This window comes from Perca fluviatilis, chromosome 4, assembly GCF_010015445.1.
Source record: "Perca fluviatilis chromosome 4, GENO_Pfluv_1.0, whole genome shotgun sequence".
In the NCBI taxonomy this organism is placed as follows: Eukaryota; Metazoa; Chordata; class Actinopteri; order Perciformes; family Percidae; genus Perca; species Perca fluviatilis.
Window position 1 is genome coordinate 22850361 of NC_053115.1, and position 24846 is coordinate 22875206.

The window sequence follows — 24846 nt, forward strand, 5'->3', positions numbered from 1 at the left end:
AGGTGTCGAAAGTGGACTCTACGGCAGTAAGAGGTTAGTGCACATTAACAGTGTACTGACAAACCGTGCGGTACACACATGCTCCGAAGCGAGACTAGCGAACCGAGCGGTTCGGGTGTTTTTTCATGAACCGTACCACCCCGAATATATATATATATATATACTGTATATAAAATAGTTGTTCATATATTTCTGTCTGGACCAAAGTGGTGGACTGATCTACTGACTGACAGACATTGCTACCCCTAGCCATGCTGAAAGCAGGGCTACAAATCTCACTCGAGACAATTTTCATTCTTCACATCGGACCAACTTCACAAAGAGTCTTCTACATTGTGATACTGTCAAAATAATTCCAGCCGCATATTATGTCCTGTCCTGTTCTGACAGACAGACGTAATCAAATCCAATTATACCACTTCTCCCTTTGCTCCCCATTAGTACTCATCTTCCATTCTCCTCTCAAATTCCCTTCCTGCAACAAAACATTTGAATGACAATGGCATAGTCCTAACACCCGCAACAGGCACACCGCTCATGCTCTTCTCCTGTCCCTATCTCGCCCTCTCTCCTTTCCACACGTTCTTCTTTCTGAAATTGATAGAAAGGAAAACAAAATGACAGGGTTTCATATCGCTGCTGTGATACCTCGAGACTACACAGGGAAATGACTATTTCCACACACAAAAGGCTCCATTACTGCCAGGTGACCTCTTGTCATTGTCTTCCTTAACCCCTGAGTTAGACACCCCAGGATCGGCGCTTCAGTGTACGTGTTAGCAGTGTCTGTGTGTGTGTGTGTGTGTGTGTGTGTGTGTGTGTGTGTGTGTGTGTGTGTGTGTGTGTGTGTGTGTGTGTGTGTGTGTGTGTGTGTGTGTGTGTGTGTGTGTGTGAGACTGAGCAGTGTGATTGTGTATGTACCAGAGCTCCTAACACTATGCCAAGGAATCATTCATACCGACTTTTTTTCTCACTCTCTTTTTGCTGTCATTTTTGCAACGACTGCACGGCCTTCTATTTTTAGCATTAAACATTCCAGCTTTAAAAAAAATAAAATGGCAGGCTAACAATATTTTTTCTTAGTCCATCTGGGCATGCTTGCAATTACATGTACTTATAATGATTCTTAATACATGTTTTACCTTATTGGGAAGATAAGAGATTTTATTCTATACAATAGACTCAGGATGGTGAGTTTTCCAGCTCTGCAATTGTATGTCATTTTGCGTAATCATTGAAGTTTATCTACTGCCTGAGTGTGTTTGCGTTAACATATGTGTGCACAAGTGCACACTTCTACAGACAAAATGAATTTTTGGCATGTGTGAGTATGTTTTAGTGGGCACTGAGATTGGGTTGATGTACTGTAAGTAGTGTTTCAGGTCGACCTTGTCAGGCTGATTTTGTGTCATATATCTTCCTCCTCTGCCTTCTTCATCTCCACCTCTCCCCACATCTGTCTGCTACCTCTTCTCCCTCATCCCTCCATTTTTTACTCCTCCCCTTTCTCTGCTTTTCCTCCAACATCCTACTGTTCCACTATTTTAAGTGAATTTATAATGTGCGTTAAGGGGTAGCTGATGTATACCTCCCCCAAAAAATGTAACACATCAGGGCTACAGCAGCTACAGAGTTACCACGTGGAGACCATAACAACTATGAATTGTCTGCTAGGGCTGCTTCTGTTTTAACCATAGACTGTAAAAATAAGTTTTTCACCCACAAGTTCCTAAATCCAGTGGACAATGTTGACGATTAGGACAACATATGAAGCAAGTTTAAGAAAAACTCAGCGATTGTCTCCTTTTTAGTTACACACATCTACGTTAGTAAGTCTGTGGAAATAATCTCTACTGGGTCTGTCCCTGAGAAGACACTAAAATTAAACCTATATTAGCCGTTGTTCTTCCCGTCTCATTAAAGCAACAGTAAAAAAAAAAGAAGAAAAAAAAGTGTGATTTCAATACATACGATCATACAGAAAGCGGGTGCATCTGATCCCTGATCAGTTCAGTCACTCATGGCATGGATCTGTGTAGGTGAGGGAGCAGTGGAAGCGAGAGCTTCTGTCCTACTTCAGTCCATAAATGTGATCCAACCATACATGTGTCTCAGTTTATAGATAATTATTAGCTAGCTAGCGGCACTGTCGTTGTTGTAACCATCGATGTAAACTGCTGAAGTGCATAAGTTATTTTTCTTCTGCCGGTTTTGGTCACTAAACAGATGCACTACCACCACTCTCTGGACTGGAGTTGGGCTGACCCTGGTCTCTCATGTGTTTTCATTTTTAAAAAAACATCTTGATTTTATCTAGATATGAGACACTTGAAATGGCAAGTGTAAAAAAGGCCAGTATGTCATTAAAGCACGATATGGCCTGATCATGTACTGTACCTGTACATCTGTGTAATGTTGGTGTGCCTATGCTAGGCAAAATATGACGATGAATATAAATCAAAACCTATATGCTGCAGATTATCTACAGTGGGTCTGTCATCAAGTTTAAACTTGATTTTTCTTTGAATCCGCTGAACCACTTCCTTTTTCACTTTCTCCCTCCTTCTGCTCCTCCTCCTTGCTGTTCCAAATGTACCACCTTCTCTCCCATTTGTCCCCCCCCAACCATCCCTACTTTTCCTCATTTGCTGATTCTCTTCTTTCCACTTGCTGCTTTATCCTCCTCAATCATACTCACAATGTTGTCCTCCTCACTTATCCTTCTTTACCACCTACACCTACACCTACATCTGCTTTTTTCCTGATCTATCAAGTGCTTTAAGGCTAGTTAATGATTAAACCTGTGTAGACTTCTAGATGCACTTAGTCTGGACTGTTATTGAGTGTCTTCAATGATACATACAGTACTACTTCTCATTTGCAAACATGAAGATGATAAACACAGGCAGCCTTCAAGTGTGCAGTTTTGGAAATGTTAAAAAAAACTTTCTCCTGACATATGGGGAGGAAAAAGAGGAATAATGATTTGAGGATGATATTTGTAAAAGAAGATGCACTTGGCTCTCGCTCAGAGCATGTTCATTCATTTACTATAACCATAGGGCGACCGAATGACTCAGAACAGGAGCGTCGCTGCTAAGTGGAACAGAGAAGTAGAGCAGCTGTGCGAAATTTACCTGCCACTTCCAATGTGGATCAGAAATTGCACTCACACCAGCAACCCCTGTCTGACAGTGGTTGAAAAAAAAATTGGGGAAACAGGAGGACAGAGTGTGCTGTGGCCATACAAATCACAGACAGTAAATTGAATGGAGGGCAGTGATGGAAATGGGAAATTGTTGCATTCTTTGAGACCTGCTGTGTTTGATAGACAAGGTTTCATGCTCTACTGAAGATGAAGCAATTGGTGTAACACAATGATTTATAGCTGCTGTAAGACTGACAGAAACCAAAAGAGTAACTAACTCTGATGGTCTTTGATGGCCACTGTAAACTATTTTATTCTTTATTATTAAGGAAACATTAAGTCATATTAGTTTTTTATATACACTACTGGTCAAAAGTTTTAGAACACCCCAATTTTTCAACAAATGAACAATTTAAGTTAAAAAAGAAATCATGGAATCAATTTATAAACCAAAATGTATTCTAAATTTTTGACTCATCAAAGTAGCCCCCTTTGGCAGATATAACAGCTGAACACACTCGTGGCATTCTTTCTACAATGGAAATCAAATATTCTTCAGAAAGTTCTTCCCAAGTCTGTTGCAGAAGTTCCCATAAATGTGTGGCACTTGTAGGTTGCTTTGCTTTCACTTTTCTGTCCAGTTCATCCCAAACCAGCTCAATGGGGTTTAAGTCTGGTGACTGTGCTGGCCACTCCAGGTTTTTAAGCTTACCATCTTGTTCTTTTTTCCTAAGGTAGTTCTGGCATAGCTTGGACTTATGTTTTGGGTCATTATCTTGCTGTAGGATGAACCCCTGACCAACTAGGCACATACCAGAGGGTACTGCATGGCGCTGCAAAATGCTGTGGTAGCCGTTTTGGGTCAGGGTGCCTTTCACTCTGTACAAATCACCGACCCTGGATCCAGCAAAACAGCCCCAGACCATCATGCTTCCTCCTCCATGTTTGAAAGTTAATGTCACACACTGAGGAACCATCCTTTCGCCTACTCAACGGCGTACAAAAATCCTACGTGATGAACCAAAGATTTCAAATTTTGATTCATCAGTCCATAACACCTTCTACCAGTCTTCAGTAGTCCATTGGCAGTGTTTCTTGGCCCAGGCAAGCCTCTTTTTCTTATTCTGACGTCTTAGCAATGGCTTTCTTGCTGCAACTTGACCTATCAAACCTGCAGCTCGAAGTCTTCTCTTTACAGTTGAAACTGAGACTTGCTTATTACGAACACTATTAAGCTGTGCTTGAAGCTGTTGTCCTGTGTGTTGTCCTATCACGCAAGCTGTTGACTCTCAGAAACTTGTCTTCTGATTCTGTTGTGGCTTTAGGTCTGCCAGACCTCTTCCTGTCAGAGTTCCCCCCAGTTTCTTTTGATGGTGAAGAATACTGTACTCACTGACACCTTGACTTTATTTGCAATTTCTCTGTAGGAAAGACCAACATTCTTAAGTGTTATGATGGTCTGTCTCTCTTCCATTGTTAATTGCCTTTTTCCCGCCATTTTTATAGCAACACACTAGTTTCTGCAGTACAATACTGTTCATATAATAATCACGAGGGTACGGTACCACAGTCTGTTCCAACAATACTTTTATACAAACAGAGGGGGTTGTAAGTAACCCAGACAAGTTGGAACACCTGTGGGAATTGGTATCACCAACTTTCAAAGCTTGATCAACCTCCATTGCTGCAGAACAGCTTTACATTGTTTACCCATTTCTTGTTCCCTGAAAAAGGCCTTTTTGTAAAATTCTGAAATGTTTCAGTTTTGGGTACTCTACTTTTTTTTTTAACCTCAGGAAGTTCACCACTTACCTTTGTACCATTTCAAGCTATTCATTGGACTTGAACTGCTAAAATTTCAATAAAAAACTAGAAAAATTGGGGTGTTCTAAAACTTTTGACCAGTAGTGTATATACAGAAGAAAGTTTTTGTGTGTCTCGAAATAGCCAGAATTCGTTTTGATGGAAATTTCATTTGCATTACATTACATTTCAGAGGCACATGTTTCTTATATAAAGAAAAGTGCTCTGGTTTTGGACCACACCCAAGGTGTATGTAGGTAGTCAGGGAGATAACATAAAATAAAAAATCGCAGGCCTTTGACACCAGATTTGGGGGTTTGTATCCTGAGGTTAGGTTTCTTTTTTTAAGATTTAAGATTTAAATATAATTTTAAGGGCTTTTATTGCCTTTATAATAGCTTGAGATTGCCAGGAAAGGGGGGAGAGAGAGAAGGGATGACAAGCAGCAAAAAGGTTGGATTTGAATCTGAGCGCTGCCAAGGACTCTGTACCAAGTGAGCTAGAGGTCGCCCCATGTGATTAGGTTTTAAAACACTTAAGTTAAGGTTAGGGAAAGTTTGTGGTTTTGATTAGATACTAATACAGTAAACACGCCATGCTATAAGTCACTGTTTGACTTTTTCAATATTAAACCAAGACTATGATCTTTCCCTAACCTTAAGGAAGAGGATATTGTATTATATTCGATGAGTGGATATTGTAGGTTAAACAAATGAAAGTCTTTCCTCTTTTCTTGTCAGATTATGTAAATGATTACATTTGCCAAACAATACGTTCAGCAAGATGGTTGCATACTTGAAATGTTGCTTTGACAGGTATGTTATTACCTGCTCTTCTTGCTTCAGCATTTTGATCATCCAGCCAATGGCAGACTTACTGTACATCATACTGCAATTATCAGAATCCATTCCTGAAATATTTTTAATCTTGCTGCCACTCCGATCCCTCCCTTGTGAAAACACAGTTCCCAGGGATCAAGTATTTTTACAGTAGCACTGAAGTTTGCCTCTGCATGCAATGACTCTTTCCCTCGCAGGGAGGCAGTGCTGTGTCATTCTCACACTGATGAGAGCCGCATACAGTCTACAAAAAGCCTGCATTTCAAAGAGTGATAACAGATTGCTAATATACAATATATAAAGTCTCACATAACAGCAATGCAGCTCATTTTACACAGACACTCCTCTTCATCTGTGCTAGGTTATCACAGAACAGGCCCATCAACATGATGTGCACTTTGGCCAGCAGTTCAAAGAACTGGCCTGGTCAATGTGAGACTAGAAGCATGGGGACATGCCACAGGTGAGCTAAAATGTCTGGTGTCTGGAAGAGGAAGCGTTGCGATGTCTGTGTTTGATCTGCATACTTTTATCTTTGGGTTTAGTGCCAAATTCTTCTTGAAAGTGAGACAGTAAAAACTACTTAAGAATCGTAAAAAAGATAATTTAGTGTACTGAATATGCACTGTATACATGCTGTAAATATTTGGATAAGACACAGACATAAAGATTCATGAAAAGGATATAAGTCAGACAGGTAGATAAAGGGGAATTGGAAAAAAAAAATAGACAGTTAGCTGGTCAGTAAGTCATTTAGACAGACAGTTATCCAGAAGGGACACACTTCATCATACAGAGACAGAAAGTCGAGACAGACATTCCGCTTCTACTGAAGAGACATCCGCCAGTTACTCAGATATGTATGACTGATTGACAGCATTATATAACTCTACACAGACAGACGCACTAACAATCCAGCATACAGACATGCTGATCTCCACACAGATAAACTCGCAAGACAGGCGAGAAAACACTGTGCATCCCAGATCAGTTCATTTTAAAGCTCCACAATCAGGCAGGCAGCAGCTGGGACTGGCCATCAGGGAGAGATGTCGGGCCACGCTGCCCCAATATATCCATGCAACATTAATATTTCAAAACTGTTTTTCTGGGAATTTATAGTCTGGCTATCTTGTGCTGTTGGCCTCCATCGCACACAGTCATGTAAATGAAGCAGTCAAGGTTCATGTCTTTGTGTAAGATAATGATTGTTCTCCATTTGCTGATGTATTTTAGAGTTTAAACTGCCACAAAGAAAGTTACAAGTTACTGTCGTTGGTGTAAAGACATAGCCATTGAATCCCAAAGCTGGTATCTGTGGTGTCTTTATATAAATATACAGACTGAAATGTAAACTTTAAAATGAAATGTTATGAGAGGGGATTTAAAATAGGGCTGCAACTAACAACCACTATTTTCCTTATCGATGAATCTGCTGATTATTTTCTCGATAAATAGTCAACATGAACTCTTATGTTAGGGTCAAATTTGACCCGTTTTCAAGTTCAGAGATGTTGGAACAAGGCTTCATGATATCCTCAGAAACAGCTATTCTAACATTGGTTAAATGTATAATATGTAACATTTCTGCATTAAAATTTCTAAACAGGATTAAACCTATGCTATATATTTTGTTCGAGTTTTGTACTTACAATATGCCAAGTTTTTCCAACAATTTTCAAACCCAGAGAAAGCTCTAATTATATTTGTGACAAGGGACGTTTCCTTTAGTCGCCTGTCAGTGGCGTCATATAACCTTTGACCCCTCTAGTGCTCTAACTTCCATCACAACCAAGGGGGTAAGCTTCGCTTCAGAACTTGAACCTCCTATGGCGCCATTTTGATGCTACAAAACGATCACGTTCCGTTACCATTCCACTGACTGCCATTCATTTTGACGTCACTTTGACAGTGAATAACTTTACATCTGAAGTGTTTAAAGACTCTATTTGTCCATTGTTTATTTCTAAGGAAATACAACAATGTGTAAAAGACGCCATTACCTTGTACCTCACATTATGGCTCCATAGCAGACGTTTTTGTAAAAATAGGCTAACGATTGTGTCACATAGTAGAGGAATTACCGTATAGTACAGGAGAAGCTCGCAGGCAGTTTCGACTTATATGAGCTAATTAGGTTTAATTAATAATGTTAACTAGCATTTTAGCCTGTTATCTCCTTACATATACCTACGTTCTCCGTCTCTGCAAGATTGGGAATGACTGAGATTTCTCTTGGCAAAGCTACCAGAAGACTTACAACTTTCAGACAGGTTGCTCACGTCACATTTACTTCGTCTCTCTCAGTTGGAGGCTGCGCAGTAACGCTCAGCGCTCACCAGAAAACTGAAACTTTGCAACACAGTAATACAGCAGAGACATTATTTATTGATATTGACTGGTTTCAATATCGCTCAATCCAACTTAACTTTAGGCATGTGTTGGTTGACAAGTAGCTAATCCTCATGCTTGGTGTATAACGTTAGCTAACCACAGTCAGCCCACAGCCAGCTAGCAGCCAGCCACTATTATTACAGCAATTCAAACCTGGCCAGCACTTAACTTCAGCACCGGTACTAAGGACGCTAACGGCAGTTTAATGAACCGTCAGGAAACAGACCATATCAGACCCCAGCCACCTGAGTAAGAACAGCGTCCATCCGTAACATTAAGTCTCCATTAGCTTTACTGGTGTCCATGCCGAAAATCTCCTCCCTGCCCAATTTCTCCCCTCTTCGTATTTAACTGTCTTTACAGTTAGCTAAATTAACCCGACAAAATGGGGGTTAGGCACCATAACGACTAGTTAAGATTACAAAAAGTGAAGGGGAGATGATCCCGGGCAGCTGGGAGTTCTTCTGCTTCTACACAACATTGGCCATCGGACCATTCGGACATCCCTACTCACACCCGTCTCCCAGCGTCGTTGAGTAACGTTACAACAAACCCTGTTCGCCCTGATGACATTGACGTGTGAAATAAATTGTGATAGTGTGGTTTTAGCAGCTGGCTGGCTAATGTTAGCTTGCTCACTCGTTAGCTAACTGGTCAGCTACCATTACAAATTGAATCAAGAAACAGGTTATTATGTTGGGGGAAACTGCAGCTATTTTATTAGTGACATGAATAAACGTTACTAAACGTAAACTTGAATGGGTAAACTCTTCCGTGAACAGATGCATTCTAATCAGCGATGGTGTTTAACAATAAAAACTACAACTCACATAGTTCCACAATGTCATCAAAAGTCTGTGTTTACCATCCATTGTTTTGATTGAGAGACCTATAGGCAAAACGTTACAAACGTTCTAAAAAACTATTGAATGATAATCATTGTTTTATTTACATTGAGTATTTTGGGCTGAGTTAAATCATAGGTCAATTTTGACCAGCTAACACAAACAATGTGTGTAGCTTGTGTAACACATTACAATGGTTAAAAAAGTGACAATTCCACAGAGCTCAATGGGGCCTGTTTGTCCAACCATCAGTAAAAACCCAAATAAATTAAATTTACTATGATGAAAATGACTTAAAAATTATCAAAAACTAATAGTCGATATATTAATAGTTGTCGTTTCAGCTCTAGCAGAAAACAATGAATGAAAGTCATATTTTAAGCCAAGCTCAATTAGTTATTAGAGGATTAGACTTTAATTGGAGTCTAAAACATAATCTCATCCTCTCAGATTAAGAACTTCGACGAGTATAGTCGCGTCAATATCTAAACATTGACAGGACAAAATATCATAGCCTACATGCAGTTCTGATCAGTGTGGTTGCGAATAAACAAGAGCTGCTATGTGCCGTGACGCGCGCGTGGACAGAGAGAGAGAGCGAAAAAGAGAGGGGGAGAGAGAGAGAGGGGGGGAGAGAGAGAGAGAGAGAGAGAGAGAAAATCAACCAGTCAGTATCCCAAAAACACAAGAAGCGCTGGCGATCTTCAATGAAATCCCCTCTTTGCTTCCGCCCTCCAAACTGACTTGGTCTCCGCGCAAACTTCCAGCAAACGTCCAGCATGAGCGGAAACAAACACCATGGATGTGCCACATGAGGCGGACCAGACCCACTGAAGCCACCCCTCAAAGTTTGCCTGTAGAGACCCCCGTGACACTGACTAAACAAGCAGACAACTTTACGCGTTTTTCTGCTTTCCTAATACTTTTTACTTGTCGCTTGATTGTTGGGATTGCTTGGATTCCGCGGTGTTTCTTTTATATGTTCAGCCGCGGAGACGTGTAGTTTTTCGGGGTGGTCCGCTACAAGGAAGGTGACATGCAGGTTCTCGGTTGGACCATAGTTCTCCTGTGCCAGTGGATCCTACGGAAGGTGAGTTTACTATCATCCTGAGAGGGAGGGAAAAAAAAACTAAAACTCTTTCATATATCCAACCATAGAGATGTGGGGTGCTGCGTTTGGAGAGAAACACCTGCCTTATCCTTTTATAGGGTCAGTTTCCTAGAAATCACTCCGCTGGGAAAAATAAAAATGATACGTGCACAATGTTTTTTTATCGGGTCACATAAAGTTTATTTTTACGGAATCAGACGCAGCAGGACCTGGAGATTTTAAATAGTTTAGTTATTTGCGGGATCTCCATAACATTTGTGTTCCCTGGATCTTGATTTGAAGTTGTTAAATATCTTCATGACAGCTGTTTAGACTACAAACAACCCGCAATAAGCGTATTTCTTTGTCTTATTTTGTTTTGTTAGTTTGAATAAACGGGTGTGGGACTTTTCCCCGATCTTCAAACGCGCAGATTTCTGCTGTCTGAGCGTTTCCCTTTTACTCCCAGTTAAGCAGCCCCACTTATCTATTTATCTATTTGCGCTGCCAGCAACTTCTTCTAATTTTTCTTCAGAAGTTGAAACACGCCCGTGGCTTGTTTTATTATCTCGTCATCGCTATGGCAAAGAGTGTGTACGCCTAGTTTGGCTCTGATGCTGCTGCAGCTGCTGATTATGTGTGGTTAAATGCGTGCGTGCGTGCGTGTATGTGTGCGCGCGCACACACTCATCGTTGGCTGTTGGCGCATTCGATTTGTTTTCCTGATTGCTTCACACTGACAGTACTAATGTAGTTAGTTATTATTATATATATATATATATATATATATATATATATATATATATACAGTACATATCCACACGTAATACAATACAACAGAGTACTATAGAAGGATGTCTCATACAGACCATCTGTACTCAGTATGTCTTTGGCCTCAGCAAGAAAATGAAAGAGAATAAAAACATGACCTTTCACCATGATTCTCCTCTTTTTCCTCTTCATCACCTCTGTCTCCTTCATTTTTCCTCCTGTTCCATTAGGGATCATCTCCCCCACATTGATTTCCATTAAAAACCACTTGCTGTGTCTTCAAATAAAGTTTAAAACATTAAATAAACGAGACTGTCAAACATTGTTGTGGTTTGACAAGACTTTTTAATCTTGCAATTTTCTTTTTCTACAAGGCCCTGAAAGTGTGGAACAAGTCTTAATAGCAGAGGAGCATCACTTGTTTAGTGTTAGACCTGTAAAGAGCTGAGGGGGCGGAGGAGTGGGGAACCTTCACTGTTCCGGCATTTTCTCCCAAAATATAGCGTGGGATTTTTTTTTTAAACACCCTGTTGGCTGCTGGCAGATTGGGGCTAGGTTGTATTATAACAGGTAATAACACCTACACTTCTTTTGGAGATTGAATACAAATCATTTCTTCTGCAAAGTGCTGTGCCTCTTCCGCATGCGAGTGGACTCCGGTTCAAGTATTAGGATCGACTTAGTATTAGATTATATCAGCCATGCTTTTCAGTAATGTGCCATTTGAAATTGTGTTGGATCGTTGTTGTTTTTTTTTTGTTGGTTTTTTGAGAAGTCAGGAAGGATGAGAGTCTTGTTTGTTCTGTATGCGGTGTAGTTGGCAGTGATTCGGCTGACATAATATGACATGTTACATCCTTGGGAGAACTATTAGCTTGAAGGATTAATAAGTGAAGAGGTAAAGGATGCAGTGAAGAAGTGAAGGCAGGTGAAACATTTGGTACACAGGGAGGAGAGGAGAGAGGAGTCAGAGAAAAAGAAATCAGCAGAGGGGAAGGAAGTAAAGGTAACATTAACCATCTCTTTAACTTAATTTAATGGTCTCTTGGATCAAACCCCAGCCTTAGTGGCCATTTACAGTAACTTAGAGGTCTGTTTAAGAACAAGTGCATAAGTGAGCATTTGCAAGAAGAATAGGAGGAGGAGACGGGGAGACAAAGTGGGGGAGGACGAAAATCCTCATGATACCTTCAAACTTTATCATTTATAATACATTTTTAACACATTTAAAATGTCAACTTATTTTATGGATTTTTTTTAAAATTTGTTTTGAAAAATTAATTGTTTTAACATACTCTGATAGGAGTGAGTGTCACATTATATATATATATATATATATATATATATATATATATATATATATTTGTATTTGTAAATCCTGCATATGATATCCAACTCTGCAATATTCACATTTTTTTCACCTCGTCTCATCTATAGTAACGGCACTACAAAAGAAGAAAAGATGTGTGAAAAGCTTCTTTGCTGTTTTATGCTCCCAGTTGGAACAATAGCATTAGCTGGCATCTCAACCTGACAAAATCCTCTTATCTCCCCCCATAAAACAACTAGCTACTGTATATACCCCAGGGATATTACCGCAACTGAGTCACTTTAATTTCATTATACTGTATATCCTACTTCCTTTGCAATCACATATATTCTCCATAGCTTTGCATTTCAGTCTCTGTCCCTGTAAAATGTGCATTAGCAATACAACCGTGTGTTTCCATGCCTCATGTTTGTGCCCTCGTTACACACTTATATTCACGACATTGTAAGGGAGAATTGTTTTTTGAGCCATCAAAACAGCAGGACACGTTGTTTTCCCACCACAGATTAAACCAGGTGGTTGGTGGTTTCCCTCCCACTTGCTGTCTTTTTGTCCATCCATCTGTCCGTCTGTGGATCATCTAAACTGTCAAACGGCCCAGTTTTAACAAGCAGGAGGCACCACTGGTCTGTAATCTGTGCAAATTATATTCTCTATTCATGAACGATTAGATATGTAATCTGTTGAAACATGACAGAAGCAATCACAATCACTGCTCTATCTATTGCCTCTGAAATTGTTCCCAGAGATCAAAGCATTCTTTAACTTTAAAAAAATAAATGGTACATATTCATCCTGTGTTTTAATGGATTCTAACATGGTTTGCTTAAGGTTAAGCAACGATCCATTTTTATTTAATTTGTTTTCTCCCCTTTCAACAGCCCTGTGCCCCATTTTTGACAACCCATTAGTTTTAAAATGAGTTATCACTTGCTTGGTGCAGTGAACAGTTCCACCTCAGGCTTTGTATTAGCCTTAAGGAGAGGGGAATTTAATTTAAATGTGTGAAGATGTCATATATTTTAGACTAATGTAAAATAAAACATTGTTATAAACGCGTGTATATTCTGCTTTGTACAAGCATCTGTCATCACTATTCAGGTTGTGGAGCTCATTTAGGACTGTTAACCTAAACATAATTGCACTTGATTATCTAAAACATTTAATTTTTATTTAAAGACGAAGTTGAGTATGTATAATATATGTATGTATGTATAACTGCATCATAATCACGCTACTATTCTGCAATTTCTAGATGATGCTGTTATAATAATGGAGACAAAGAGCAGGCTCAAGAATAAATACTATGGTGCCAAAATTCAATTACAAACAATGTCTGCACCCTCTGTTTGACTGACAGCTCGAGGATCCAAGAAAGGAGCATTATGTCTGAAATTATTGATAAGGCGATGGTATTATTTTTAAGGCACAAAGGAGGAGAAACCCAGAACATATTCACAGCTGCTGCTGCTGCTCTCTCAGCTGAACAGGCCAGTTATGGGTGTTTGGTTCTCTTCATGCATAGAAAATGCATTTAACACTTTTTTAATCAATCTCTGTAGTGATTTCAGAATGAATCCTCACCAGTAGTGTGGAAGTATTTGGATCATTTACTTAGGTAAAAGTAGCAGTGCACTGTAAAAAAAAAAAAAAAAACTCCATCTGAAGTTCGACTCCTGCATTAAAACTGTTACTTAAGTAAAAATATGTAAGTATTATTAGCAAAACACACACAATTATGCAGAAGAATTACCCCTGTGAGAATTATTCTATTATTGGATTATTATTACTGATACATTCATGTGTACGTATCATTTTACTGTTTTACTGTAGTTGGTTAAGGTAACCAATAGATACAATAGCTAATGGGTATCTATAACAATGCATCAGTGCCTGAGTTGGACCAAAAAAAGGTTCCAGTACCCTAACTCAGCAAGTGCATGACATGATGATCGAGTATAGTTGACTATTCGATGATTCGATATAAGGATCCTGAATCAACTACCAATCTCACAGTTGAATCGTCACAGCGTCTGTAAATGTGGTAATGAAATAGAGGATCATTCCATTCGGGCTAAATAGTGGTGCTGAAGGTCTGATTTCACATATTGTTTGGTTTCCCCAATAAATCATTATATATAGCCTATTTTGGTATAAATATCAGCCTATTAATAATACTGTTATTATAATAGATAAATAAATTGGATGAAAGGGTCCTCATATGGACAAAAATTAGAGGTGCCGGTACTTAGCATCATATTTTATAAACATATATTTTGTATATAAAACCTGAAACTGTAATGTTGTCGATAAAAAGCACAACAAAAGTAAAAGTATAAAGCAGTATGAAATGGAAATACCAAAGTAAAGTACCTCAAATGTGCACTACAGTAGAGTTTTTTTAAGTCCTATTTTTTTGTTGCTGCGAGAAAGACAAGAGAGGAGTAGCATGGCTTACCGGATGTACAGTGTGGGTATAATATAATGCCTGCCATTGCCGGATGGCAGGCTACCACGTTTACTAAAGTCCTGCGCTTCTTCACATTTCAACGTCTCTAACCGGCTCTTTTCTCGCCAGTCTGAAGCAGACCAGTTGTGTCAGAGGTTAAAATGCAGAGGCAGAGCATACTTCTTTGGGCAGACAGGAAACAGCTGGAAAGAGGGGCTGTGCTGTTTCCACTGCCTCACATGCAACTGGCTTTGGAACAAATTTTAGGGTTTAATCCTTAAACGTCTTAAAATCAAGATCCAAATTAGAATCAAAAAAGTTCCACAGTTTTATTGAAGGAGTATAATTATTTTAATTTTTTATTTTATTTTATTTTTACCATTTCAATCTACCAAATAACTGTACCTAAACATCCTCTGCCTCATTTTTTGGTAATGATTGTAAATGATTGTAAAGATTTAATTGGCGGGATTGCTGTGGACGAAGTACACAGTGATACACTGGTACGAGCTATACCTGCAGAAAGGTCTGGCTGAGCCCATACTTAGGGAAGAAAAAAACGCTCTGGGTTGTTTCTTTTTCTTTAAACCAATCACAAGCCCAGGATGCAGCAACGTTGCCCTTCGAAAACAGTGTTGTGATGGAAGCAGAAGGCGAGAAGATGCGGTGAAGTTGTGCTCTGAATCTGCAAATCATTGAGCAGAAGGTGGTACAGGTCTTTAATTGAGGCCCTGTGTACAAACAAAGTTATACTAACCAAAGTGAAATTATCTTTTGACTCTCTCGAAGTCTGTTACTTTTTTCAATTGACTTTTTAACAGTGCTTTACTTATCTTGTGAGGTATTTGCTCTCCTTTGATCTCTTTATACATAGTTATTTCTAAATAAATGCTTTTTTTAAATAGGACAAAGCACTTGCAGTGAGGAAATACAGGATTTTATAAAAAACAAGTTATTTTTCTGTTTAATTTTACAAACTAGCCTCCAGCTTTCATAAGAGTCTTTGATTTGGGTTGATTGGTTGTCAAAAGCCAGATGGTGGACTTTCACATAACTGCAAATAACATTGGCAATTGGTTGAAGCTTTTATTTTGGTGAGAAAAACATGGAAATCAGAGAAGCAGAAGTGGACAATATGAATAAAACACCTCCTTGTGTCTCGTCTGGGCTCTCGTGGTGTTCCAGAAAGCTCAAATTAATATAAAATGGTACAAAAATGTCTTTCATATAGTAATAGTTTATGGCATGATGGCAGTGATCAAATACAACAAAACGTGTTTAGTGATTTACTATCTTTACTGGCTGAATTAAAGGGGTGATAGAATGAAAAAATGATTTTACCTTGTCATAGTTGAATAATGACAGTTTGGTAGGTAAATAGGACATACATAGAACCTCAAAATCCCATTGACACCTCTTTCCTCAGCAAATCTAACAATTTGAAACTGACTCTAAAAACGGGTAAATCTCAACGAACCACCGAGTTGACGTCAACTCGGTGGTTCCTCCTTATTTGGCTCTAGTCTCTACCTTTGTCACGCCCCAACAGTTACATAGGCTACACCACTGATCTGAAAGCAGGTAGACTTCTGAATAGGTCAGAAATTGTATACATTGTTCGTCTGCTATTTTGTCACTAAATTCACTTCTGAGACTTTTTATGCGAGAAATTAACTATGTAGAGGTCAAATATGGGCTGTTTTACGAAAATTGATGGCTAATTGCAAATTTTGTCTGACTGTGTGTCGGAGTTCAGCAGGAGCTCAGCAGGCTAACGTGACAGCGGCCAGTGCTGCCTCGCCACCTGGCGTGTCCTCCTTCACAGACCCCGGCCCGCTGTGAGCTAGATGGATCTCCATCACGGCCAGCAGCCCACAGCGCTCCATACCCGCGCAAAGTCACCATTTCTGGGTTACTGGACTACCAAATGCCGAGGCCCTGACGGAGCTCCAGGGCCTGCAGCTTTACCCATAGGATCGAAGGGACACTAGCAGCTAACGAAACCCCTCAAATTCACAAAAATGCATTAAATTGAAATCGGACACAAGCGTTAGCTTTGTAAGAACTTAGGGTAGCTGTAATATAAGTGACGTGACGAAATTCAAACTGTAAACATACTATAGTTATGCTGGCAGCCGGCCAGCTCCGCGGAGCCCCGATCCCCAGTAGTCCAGTAACCCAGAAACGGTGACTTTGCCCTGGGTATGGAGCACAGCGGGCTGCCGCTGTCTCGTCAGACTGTGTGGAGCTCCTGAACTCCGACACGTCTTACCAAATTTGCAATTAGCCATCAATTTTTGTAAAACGGCCCGTATTTGAGCTTTATATTGTTGATTTCTTGCATAAAAAAGTCTTAGAAGTGAATTTAGTAACGAAACATTGCAGTGTCTGAAATATGAGACCTGCTGTCTTGTCTCCAATGTATGTGTATGTGGTCCACTCAACCAATCAGCGCACAGCTCATCTAAATATTCATGAGAACACCATATTTGGAAGAAAAGCTCTCGTTGCAAATAGGGCCAAAACACAGGGATGCATAAGGGCCCATAGAATAGCACCCAGGCCATTTTCAGCCCAACCAATGTTACATACTCTATTAGGAGCAGTGTTGTGCCTGAACGCGTTCATATTTTGGGTGAATGTGAACTGAACATACCGTATTACTGCCTGATGAACGTTACTGTGAACTCGTTCATTCTGGTGTCTGTGAACGGGACGCTCTCTCAGTTTAACTTTGTTAAATAGGGTGCCAGATTTCTATACAGCCTTCCAGGCGAAAACCTGGCTAAAACACACCGTAAACAGGCCTTAATATGTAGCGATAAAAACACCCAATCTGGCAACACCAGCCACCAGTGTCGCACCGCCGCATGTGTCATCAAAAGAAAAAGCAGCATGGAGGCGATAGCAGCATGGAGGCGATGAAGCAGCAAGGAGGAGTCGTATGATCATTTAAACGAGTTTTAAGGTTAAAGGTCGGTGAGGATGGAAAAAATCTTACATTTCTGTGCAAACTTTGCCCACCAGCTTTCAAAAAGAAAATCCGCACTTCAGTCACATCCACAGCAAACCTGAAACGGCGCATTGAACTGAAGCAACATATGGAAAAAAAGAACTATGAACTACTTCATTTTTGGAACTGTGAACTTAGTTCAACATTTTGAAGTATGAACTATGAACTGAACTAGTTCATTTTAAAATTTGTGAACTAGTTTATGTAGAAAGTGAACTTTCCCAACACTGATAAGGAGATCTTAAGGAACAGTGTGAAATACCCTATATAATCATTCTACCACCCCTTTAAGTCTTTGAATTTGTGTTCTGTGTCATTTTGAAATCAGTGGAACCAAATGAGAGAATGAACAAATTAAAAATGCTTCATTCATGGTGCCTTCATATAAAACTTGTCACATGTACTGAGGGGATGAAAATGAAATGAAATTATGCTGAAACCAAATGGCTGCACAGATTATGTTTGCATAGTTGAGAATCTCTAAACTCCATTCCTGGTAAACAAAGCCTAATCAAATATTGTTAAGTCAATGTTTTCACTTATGTGAATGCTAGTATTTTGAAGAGCTTGTTTGCCAATAAACTTGCAATAAAGCAACAACCTTTGTTGCATAATGTCAGTCATACCTTGGTGTGGTTTAAAGTTCATATCTTTAGAAGGCTATAAGTCACGCTTCAGCTGATGAATTTAAACGATGTGTTTATTCGATTGGGGAGAGAGGCTGAACGTTATGGGTTTACTACTAAAGAAATCTGTTGGGTTGTTAATGTTTTCTTAAAACCTTTCCCTTACTTAGATATGTAACTGCCAGCTTGGGTGGTGGAGGAGGAGGTGATGATGATGTTGTTGGTGGGCTGGGATGATAGAGAAACAGGAAGTCTGTGAAACTTCATGTATGCAATTTCACTGTTTGGCCACTATGTCCAATTTCCTTCAAAGCCCGTCACACTTCCTGGGGGGCATGCCACTCGATGACTCACTTCAGAAGAGTTAAAAATCTGCAACTTTAGCGTTTAGCTTAGCGCAGCGCCATTGCAACAATAAACAGCACTGGCTTGGCCGAATCAACCTCCCCAGCTCCCCCCTCTCGTCAAAAAATTGTCATGTCAGGTTTCAAATAAAACCAAGATGACGACGGTCAAATTACCAAACTCTAGGCTTCAAAACGGCAGTTCACAAACCAATGGGTGAATTCACTACTGCTACGTCCACTACTCACTTTTTGATAATTTTTCCTCATACTGACTCAACTTCTGTTTCCTCTGTATTCTCCATTTGCTCTCTCCCTCTTTCTGTCTCTCCTCTCTACGCAAGTGAAGGGTAGGAGGATGAGGGCAGAGCAGGCGAAGCACATATGGAGGTCCAGGTCAAGATAACCAAACCTGATCTGTCTTGAACTGAGCTCTACCCATACCGCAGAACACACACTCTCATAGCATTTTAATGCATCCTCGCCTGCCTCAATGGATGGGCTACCATTATTACTAGTACTGAGAATGACTCACCAAGCCTTATGGAGCGACTGTGGAAAATTGCTTCCTGAGAGGAGTTGTGGGGGGGGGCAAAAAAAAGGGAATGCACGAGGAGACGATAACGCCTGAAAAGGAATCAATTTGAAAATATTACTCATAATCTGTTTGCTGAAAATATATGTGGCACGGACGTGAATGTATAGAATGGAGCTGTGATAAAATGAATTATCCCAAAGCACAGGCATAAACACATATACAACCAAGAGGTAAAATTCAGGAATGCAGGGTACACAAGTACCCGATTGTTAATGTTGTCATGACCAAGGTGTGATAGACAAAGAGCTTATCTATTACACAGCAATTACCACTGGAGTACTACGACCATGATGGCAGACAGGAGAAAATGAACACTTAGCTGCAGCCGATAAAGGGACATTACAGCTGGGTGTGTCATGACACTGTAACTCTGTCTGATAAGAGGGCACACATCCATCACTGCAACGTGTCCTCCTGAACGGAGGGCAGGGGTTGCCAAACTTAAAGGGGACATATCATAAAAAAACTCTTTCAGTACTTGTGCACATACATTTGTGTTTCTGGAGTGCCTACCAACCAAGCAGCAACCTTCGGTGCTGAAACATTAAGCCAATGCAGAAGTGCCAAAAACTGCAATTCATGCTAATATGCTAAACTAAGATGGTGAACACAGTAAACATTATATCAGCATGTTAGCATTGTCATTGTTAGCATGTTGGCGTTAGCATTTACCTCATAGCACCACTGTTAGTACAGCCTTACAGCGCCACTAGGATGGCTGTAGATTCTTAGTCTTGTTAGACAACATTTAATATTTGAGAACCTTGGAGTTTGTATTTCTCAAAGTATGGCATTGGAAGTATATATCATTTTGGTATTGTACTGAAACTCAGGTATCATATACTAGTATTGAAAAGTTATTGTCAAACAAAACTAGTCTCGCATTGCCAGACCTACACCACAGATACATTCTGGGATAGGAGAATAAAACGCTGTGGGTTGTTTGCATTTCTTTAAACGATGCCTCTGCAAAATTGTCTCGGGAAAGAACTTGTTTTCCTGGAACATTTGTACCCCACAAAAAATAAATATTAAATTAACTGTGAACACAATATGGTAAAATTATACTCAAATTAGCTGGATACATGGTTAAATGTAATTTGCTCTTACCAGTATATCACCATGTGTACCTCGTTTATAGCAATCCTGCGCAATCCATCCCAAATCGTCACAGTTAGATAGTAAATGTCGTAAACATTTTTTTTGTAAATCTTTACAATCATTCAACCACATTTTCTCCAAAACTTGCCATTTTCAGTGTAGCTTGCTAGCTTAAAGTTTGTTGTTGTTGTCTTAAGCAAAGGGATTTTGAGAACGTAATTCCGTTGATCCAGACCAATATTTACCTAATGCAAAATTAATTTAAGCCTAAGTGACGAGTGGTAGACGACTTTTCACCCAAATGCAGAGGTGTATAGTCCAGGTGCCAGAAAGTAAAAATCCTGCCATGTTTTTGGATCTGCCTCTACATCTAGAACAGGTGTTTTCACTAACGAGCTCATCTACCTGGTAGAGGAGCTGGTTTAGTGATGGTTGGGACAGCTGCTGGACAGGATTTCTACTTTCTGGCACCTGGACTATACACCTCTGCCCAAATGTTATTTTTTTATAGTCAGGCAATTATTCTGGAAATGTACTTCCGTTGATTCAGACTAATCAAAACAAAGCTCTTTTTTTTTGAGACACAGTTTTTTGTTGTTTTGTTGAGTAATTAGTTTAGTTTGCCTGATTTTCCAGTGGGATTTTGTTGTTGTCGTCGTCCTCTTTTGCATGACTTAATAAATAAAGCAGCAGGGGCAGATTCTGGGTGTAAAGTGGTCAGCCCTACTTTGGATTGCTCTGCTGATGTTGCTCCACTTTGAGAGGTCCCCAGTCATCTGTGCTGTGAGCAGTGTGCTAATATCTCTCTCTCCCTCTTTCTCTCTCTTTTTCCTGGCTGCGAGGAGCAGAGTTGAGCTTTGGAAATAAATCACATCAGAATGGACGCTTGGCTCCTGATGATGGGCACTGTGTTTGTTTCATACATGCATGATGAGTAGCTCTGCTCTCGGCGGGGACCATCAGATATGGCATCACGCCGCTGCCTGTGGTCAATGTGTTGCCTAGTCTCTGCTCCCCCTTGGAGAAAACACACGCTGTGCTTCATACTTTTGCTATTTGATATAGCAGTGTGTATTCTGATGCGGTCACGTGTGTTTACTGGTGCAAGAGACAAGCATGAACGAAACATGGGCTCACACAGAGTGCTGAATTGTTGCAAAAAAAAGAAAACGACAGGTTGTGTATGTGTGTGTTGGTCTGTTGCCGTTTATGTGGACAATTTGTAATTACCTCTATATATGCTGTATATGTACGTGTTTGATTTATTTAGCTCTTTTCCAACACAATATTTGCATATGAGTGTAGTGCACATAGTTAAAAGGTATTAGACAGCCTTGGGTTTTCACAACGTCTTATAGGATTTTGTGCAGGTAATGAAATATTAAAGTGTAATCCGTGCGACACCAAATATCATAACTCATGGTGCAGACGGCAGAGAACGCGCAGGGTCAGCTCAGTGTGAGGACCCTGTCACAGATGGGACTGTGGAGGAGGGATTAGTTTTTATCATTTTTTAATATCTCCAGCATGGCTTGTAATGCATTAATTCAGACATGCATTAGATTTATTGGAGAACTGAGGCAGGGTGAGAGTAAAAAAATAGGTAACCCAGTTAGAATGGTGACCCCTCTGGTAAACCTCAGTATTTCACTGAACCTCAGCATCTTAATAAATAAAAAATCCTGCGGAAATCCGCTGCATATACAAGAATCTCAGGGATTGAATGTTTTTTTTTAAATAAGACATGCAATAATGGAGTCTTGCATTCTTGTTTGTCCTTTCAGGATTTCAGGAGCTACATGGGATGCATTATTGAGATGAAAGCAAGACAATACGCTTGTGCAAGCTGTGATTTGTTTTGGGAGTGTTTTCCCATGTCACAACTTTCTTTATATATATTGTTTCCTGGACTCGAGCTTAATGGAGAGTGGTCCGGAGATTTCAGGGGAGAAGCGAGTACACCATAGAACCATTTGGTCACAGATCCCTCGCACCTCTCTCAGTCTGTTTCTCTGTCTTTCTCACTGTCTTTCATCTTACACCTCTCTCACCTGCCACCTGCCTGTCAAAACCTTCACAATCGAGCCTCTATCTTTTACTCCGTCGCCCCAGTTCTCCTCTTGCATGCTCTTTCCACTTCCTCCTCTCTACCGCTCTCCCCGCCTTGATACTGGTCAAGTCCGGCCTGTAACTGCTTTTGTGTCTGATTAAAATGTAGCCCTGGAAAAAATTAAATATGTGAGAACTTCATTGTTTCAGCTTCCAGCTCCTTGTGCTCTCATAGTGGAGACAAGCTTTGCAGTTTTTTATTTTTCATCATTTTTTTTTCCCTCTTGTGGTTGTTTCTGGCTCCAGTCACCATGTTTGTCTCTGGGTGATTCTGGATCAAGACATGGCAGTTCTCGCTGCTGAATAATATAAAATCTCTGCTTGGTTTTTTAGTTAATTAGCCCAAGCAACGAAAGAAGCAGGGGGGATGGGGAGATTGATGGCAAGAGGGAAAGAGTGGTGTGAGCGGAGGCGGCAAGGGTAGACTTTCCCTCCTTTAACTTGGTCCAAGTTGGCCCAAAGGAGGTTGCTGGGGAGGGAGTCTAGGTCAGGGCTAAGGAAGGAGAGGATTGCAGAGCAAACTAAACTTGAGACTGTGTGGGCAAAAGATGAACTTCAGAAAATCGTCTCACATCTTAACTGCCCTTCACATTGGCAAATTTCATTACGCATGCAGAATTTTACATTGAATTTTGTCTTGTCAAAATGTGATTATAGATATGATAAATGCCATAAATGCATTGTGGATATCTTTAATGTAAATATGTCAATCATTAAAATGTTTAAAGGGCTTTCCATAAGAGACTGCCCTCATCAGATAAATGACAAGATTGGTTGTTTACTCTTTTTGTGGTCATGCAAGTTCACTGTTTTTCTTTTGGAATGAGTGACTGAAGTATTGGACGTTGTTTTAGCGCCTCTAAACATCTGAAGGAAGAGGGTGGGGTGGATAGTTAGATGAAGAAACTGTCTCCATGATCACTATCTCTCCATAATCCTAACCATTGACCTAGTGGTGAGATAGTGCTGACGAATGCTTGGCCATAATATAGTGTGTGCACAACGCGCATACACTTCTCTCATCTACAGCAGTTCACATTTTTGAAAACCATACATAATTACAAAGAAAATTAAAGCTGCGAGCAGCGATGGACAGGCCCTCGCGCCTCTGCGCGCGTCGGGGTTACCGGCGGACGCCGCTCCTTGTGACCGTGCATTTGCGCGGCGCTCAAACGCCGCAAATCGTCAACAATGAAAAGGGAACTCCCCGCCGGGTTCAACGATACCTCACTCAAGACTCTACGTCATATGGTTCATTAGCTGTGAAAAGGGGCGTGGCTAAAGCATAGGGGGCGTGTCAAACCATCGCCAATTAAAAAGGAACTCTCTGCTGAGTTCAATGATATCTCACACAAGGGTCTACATCAAACGGGTCATTAGTTATAAAAGGGGCGTGGCTTAAATATAGGGGGCGGGCAAATCCTGACCAATGAATGAGGAAGTCTCTGCTGAGTTCGTTGATACCTCACATAAAACTCTACCTTAGATGGGTCAGCATTTATGAAAGGGGGCGTGGCTTAAACATAGGGGGCGGGCCAATCCATCACCAATGAAGAAGGAATTCTCTGCTGAGTTCAATGATACCTCACACAAGGGTCTACATCAAACGGGTCATTAGTTATAAAAGGGGGCGTGGCTAAAGCTTAGGGGGCGGGCCAAACCATGACCAATTAAAAAGTATCTCTGTGCTGAGTTGAATGACACCTCACACAAGACTCTACCTTAAACGGTTCAAATGTTATCAAAGGGGGGCGTGAGTAAGTGGGCGTGGCCATATTATAGGGTGCGGCTCAGTATCACATGTAGACCCCACAGTCTGAGTTTTATGTAAATCGGATGATGTTTGTCATATAAGGCAGATTTCCTGGTGCCAGCGGGTGGCGCTATGACCAAATGTCAATTTTGGCCTGTAGGTGTCCTCACGCCTGGACCCTTGTCAATCGTGAGAAATTTCGGGCAGATACGACAACGTACACTCAAGTTACAACAACTTCTTTGTTCATCGCTAAACACTCAAAATGGCCGCCACGCCACGCCCCCACACCGCCTGACGAAAAGTTTTTCTTTTAATAACTTTTCATCCTTAAGGTGTTGAGATGGTACAGACCAAGTTTGAAGTCCATCGGATGAAATCTCTAGGAGGAGTTCGTTAAAGTATAGCACCTTGACTTTTAGGCCTACTTCCTGTTGCCACTAGGGGGCGCTATGACTTTAAGTAAATATCGGCCTTTATTTGTCCTCAGGGTTGGACTCTTATGAATCCTGAAAAGTTCCGAGGTAATCGGACAACGTACACTCGAGTTACACCCACTTCCTGTTTTGGCGGCGAAACACACAAAATCGCACTAATTTCGAACTTTGAAATCAAAATGGCGGACATGTTACA

The 24846-nt window shown here is 40.4% G+C and overlaps 1 protein-coding gene across 1 annotated transcript in view; it reads left to right on the forward strand.

The window, feature by feature from the left end:
* Positions 1 to 9693: 9693 nt before the first annotated feature.
* LOC120556810 (neurexophilin-2) overlaps positions 9694 to 24846 on the forward strand; it is a 46134-nt gene continuing 30981 nt past the window's right edge. The window contains exon 1 of the mRNA XM_039796538.1: positions 9694 to 10119. Within this exon, the coding sequence (XP_039652472.1) occupies positions 10066 to 10119 (54 nt within the window). The 5' untranslated portion in view covers positions 9694 to 10065. The remainder of the gene's footprint in view (positions 10120 to 24846) is intronic.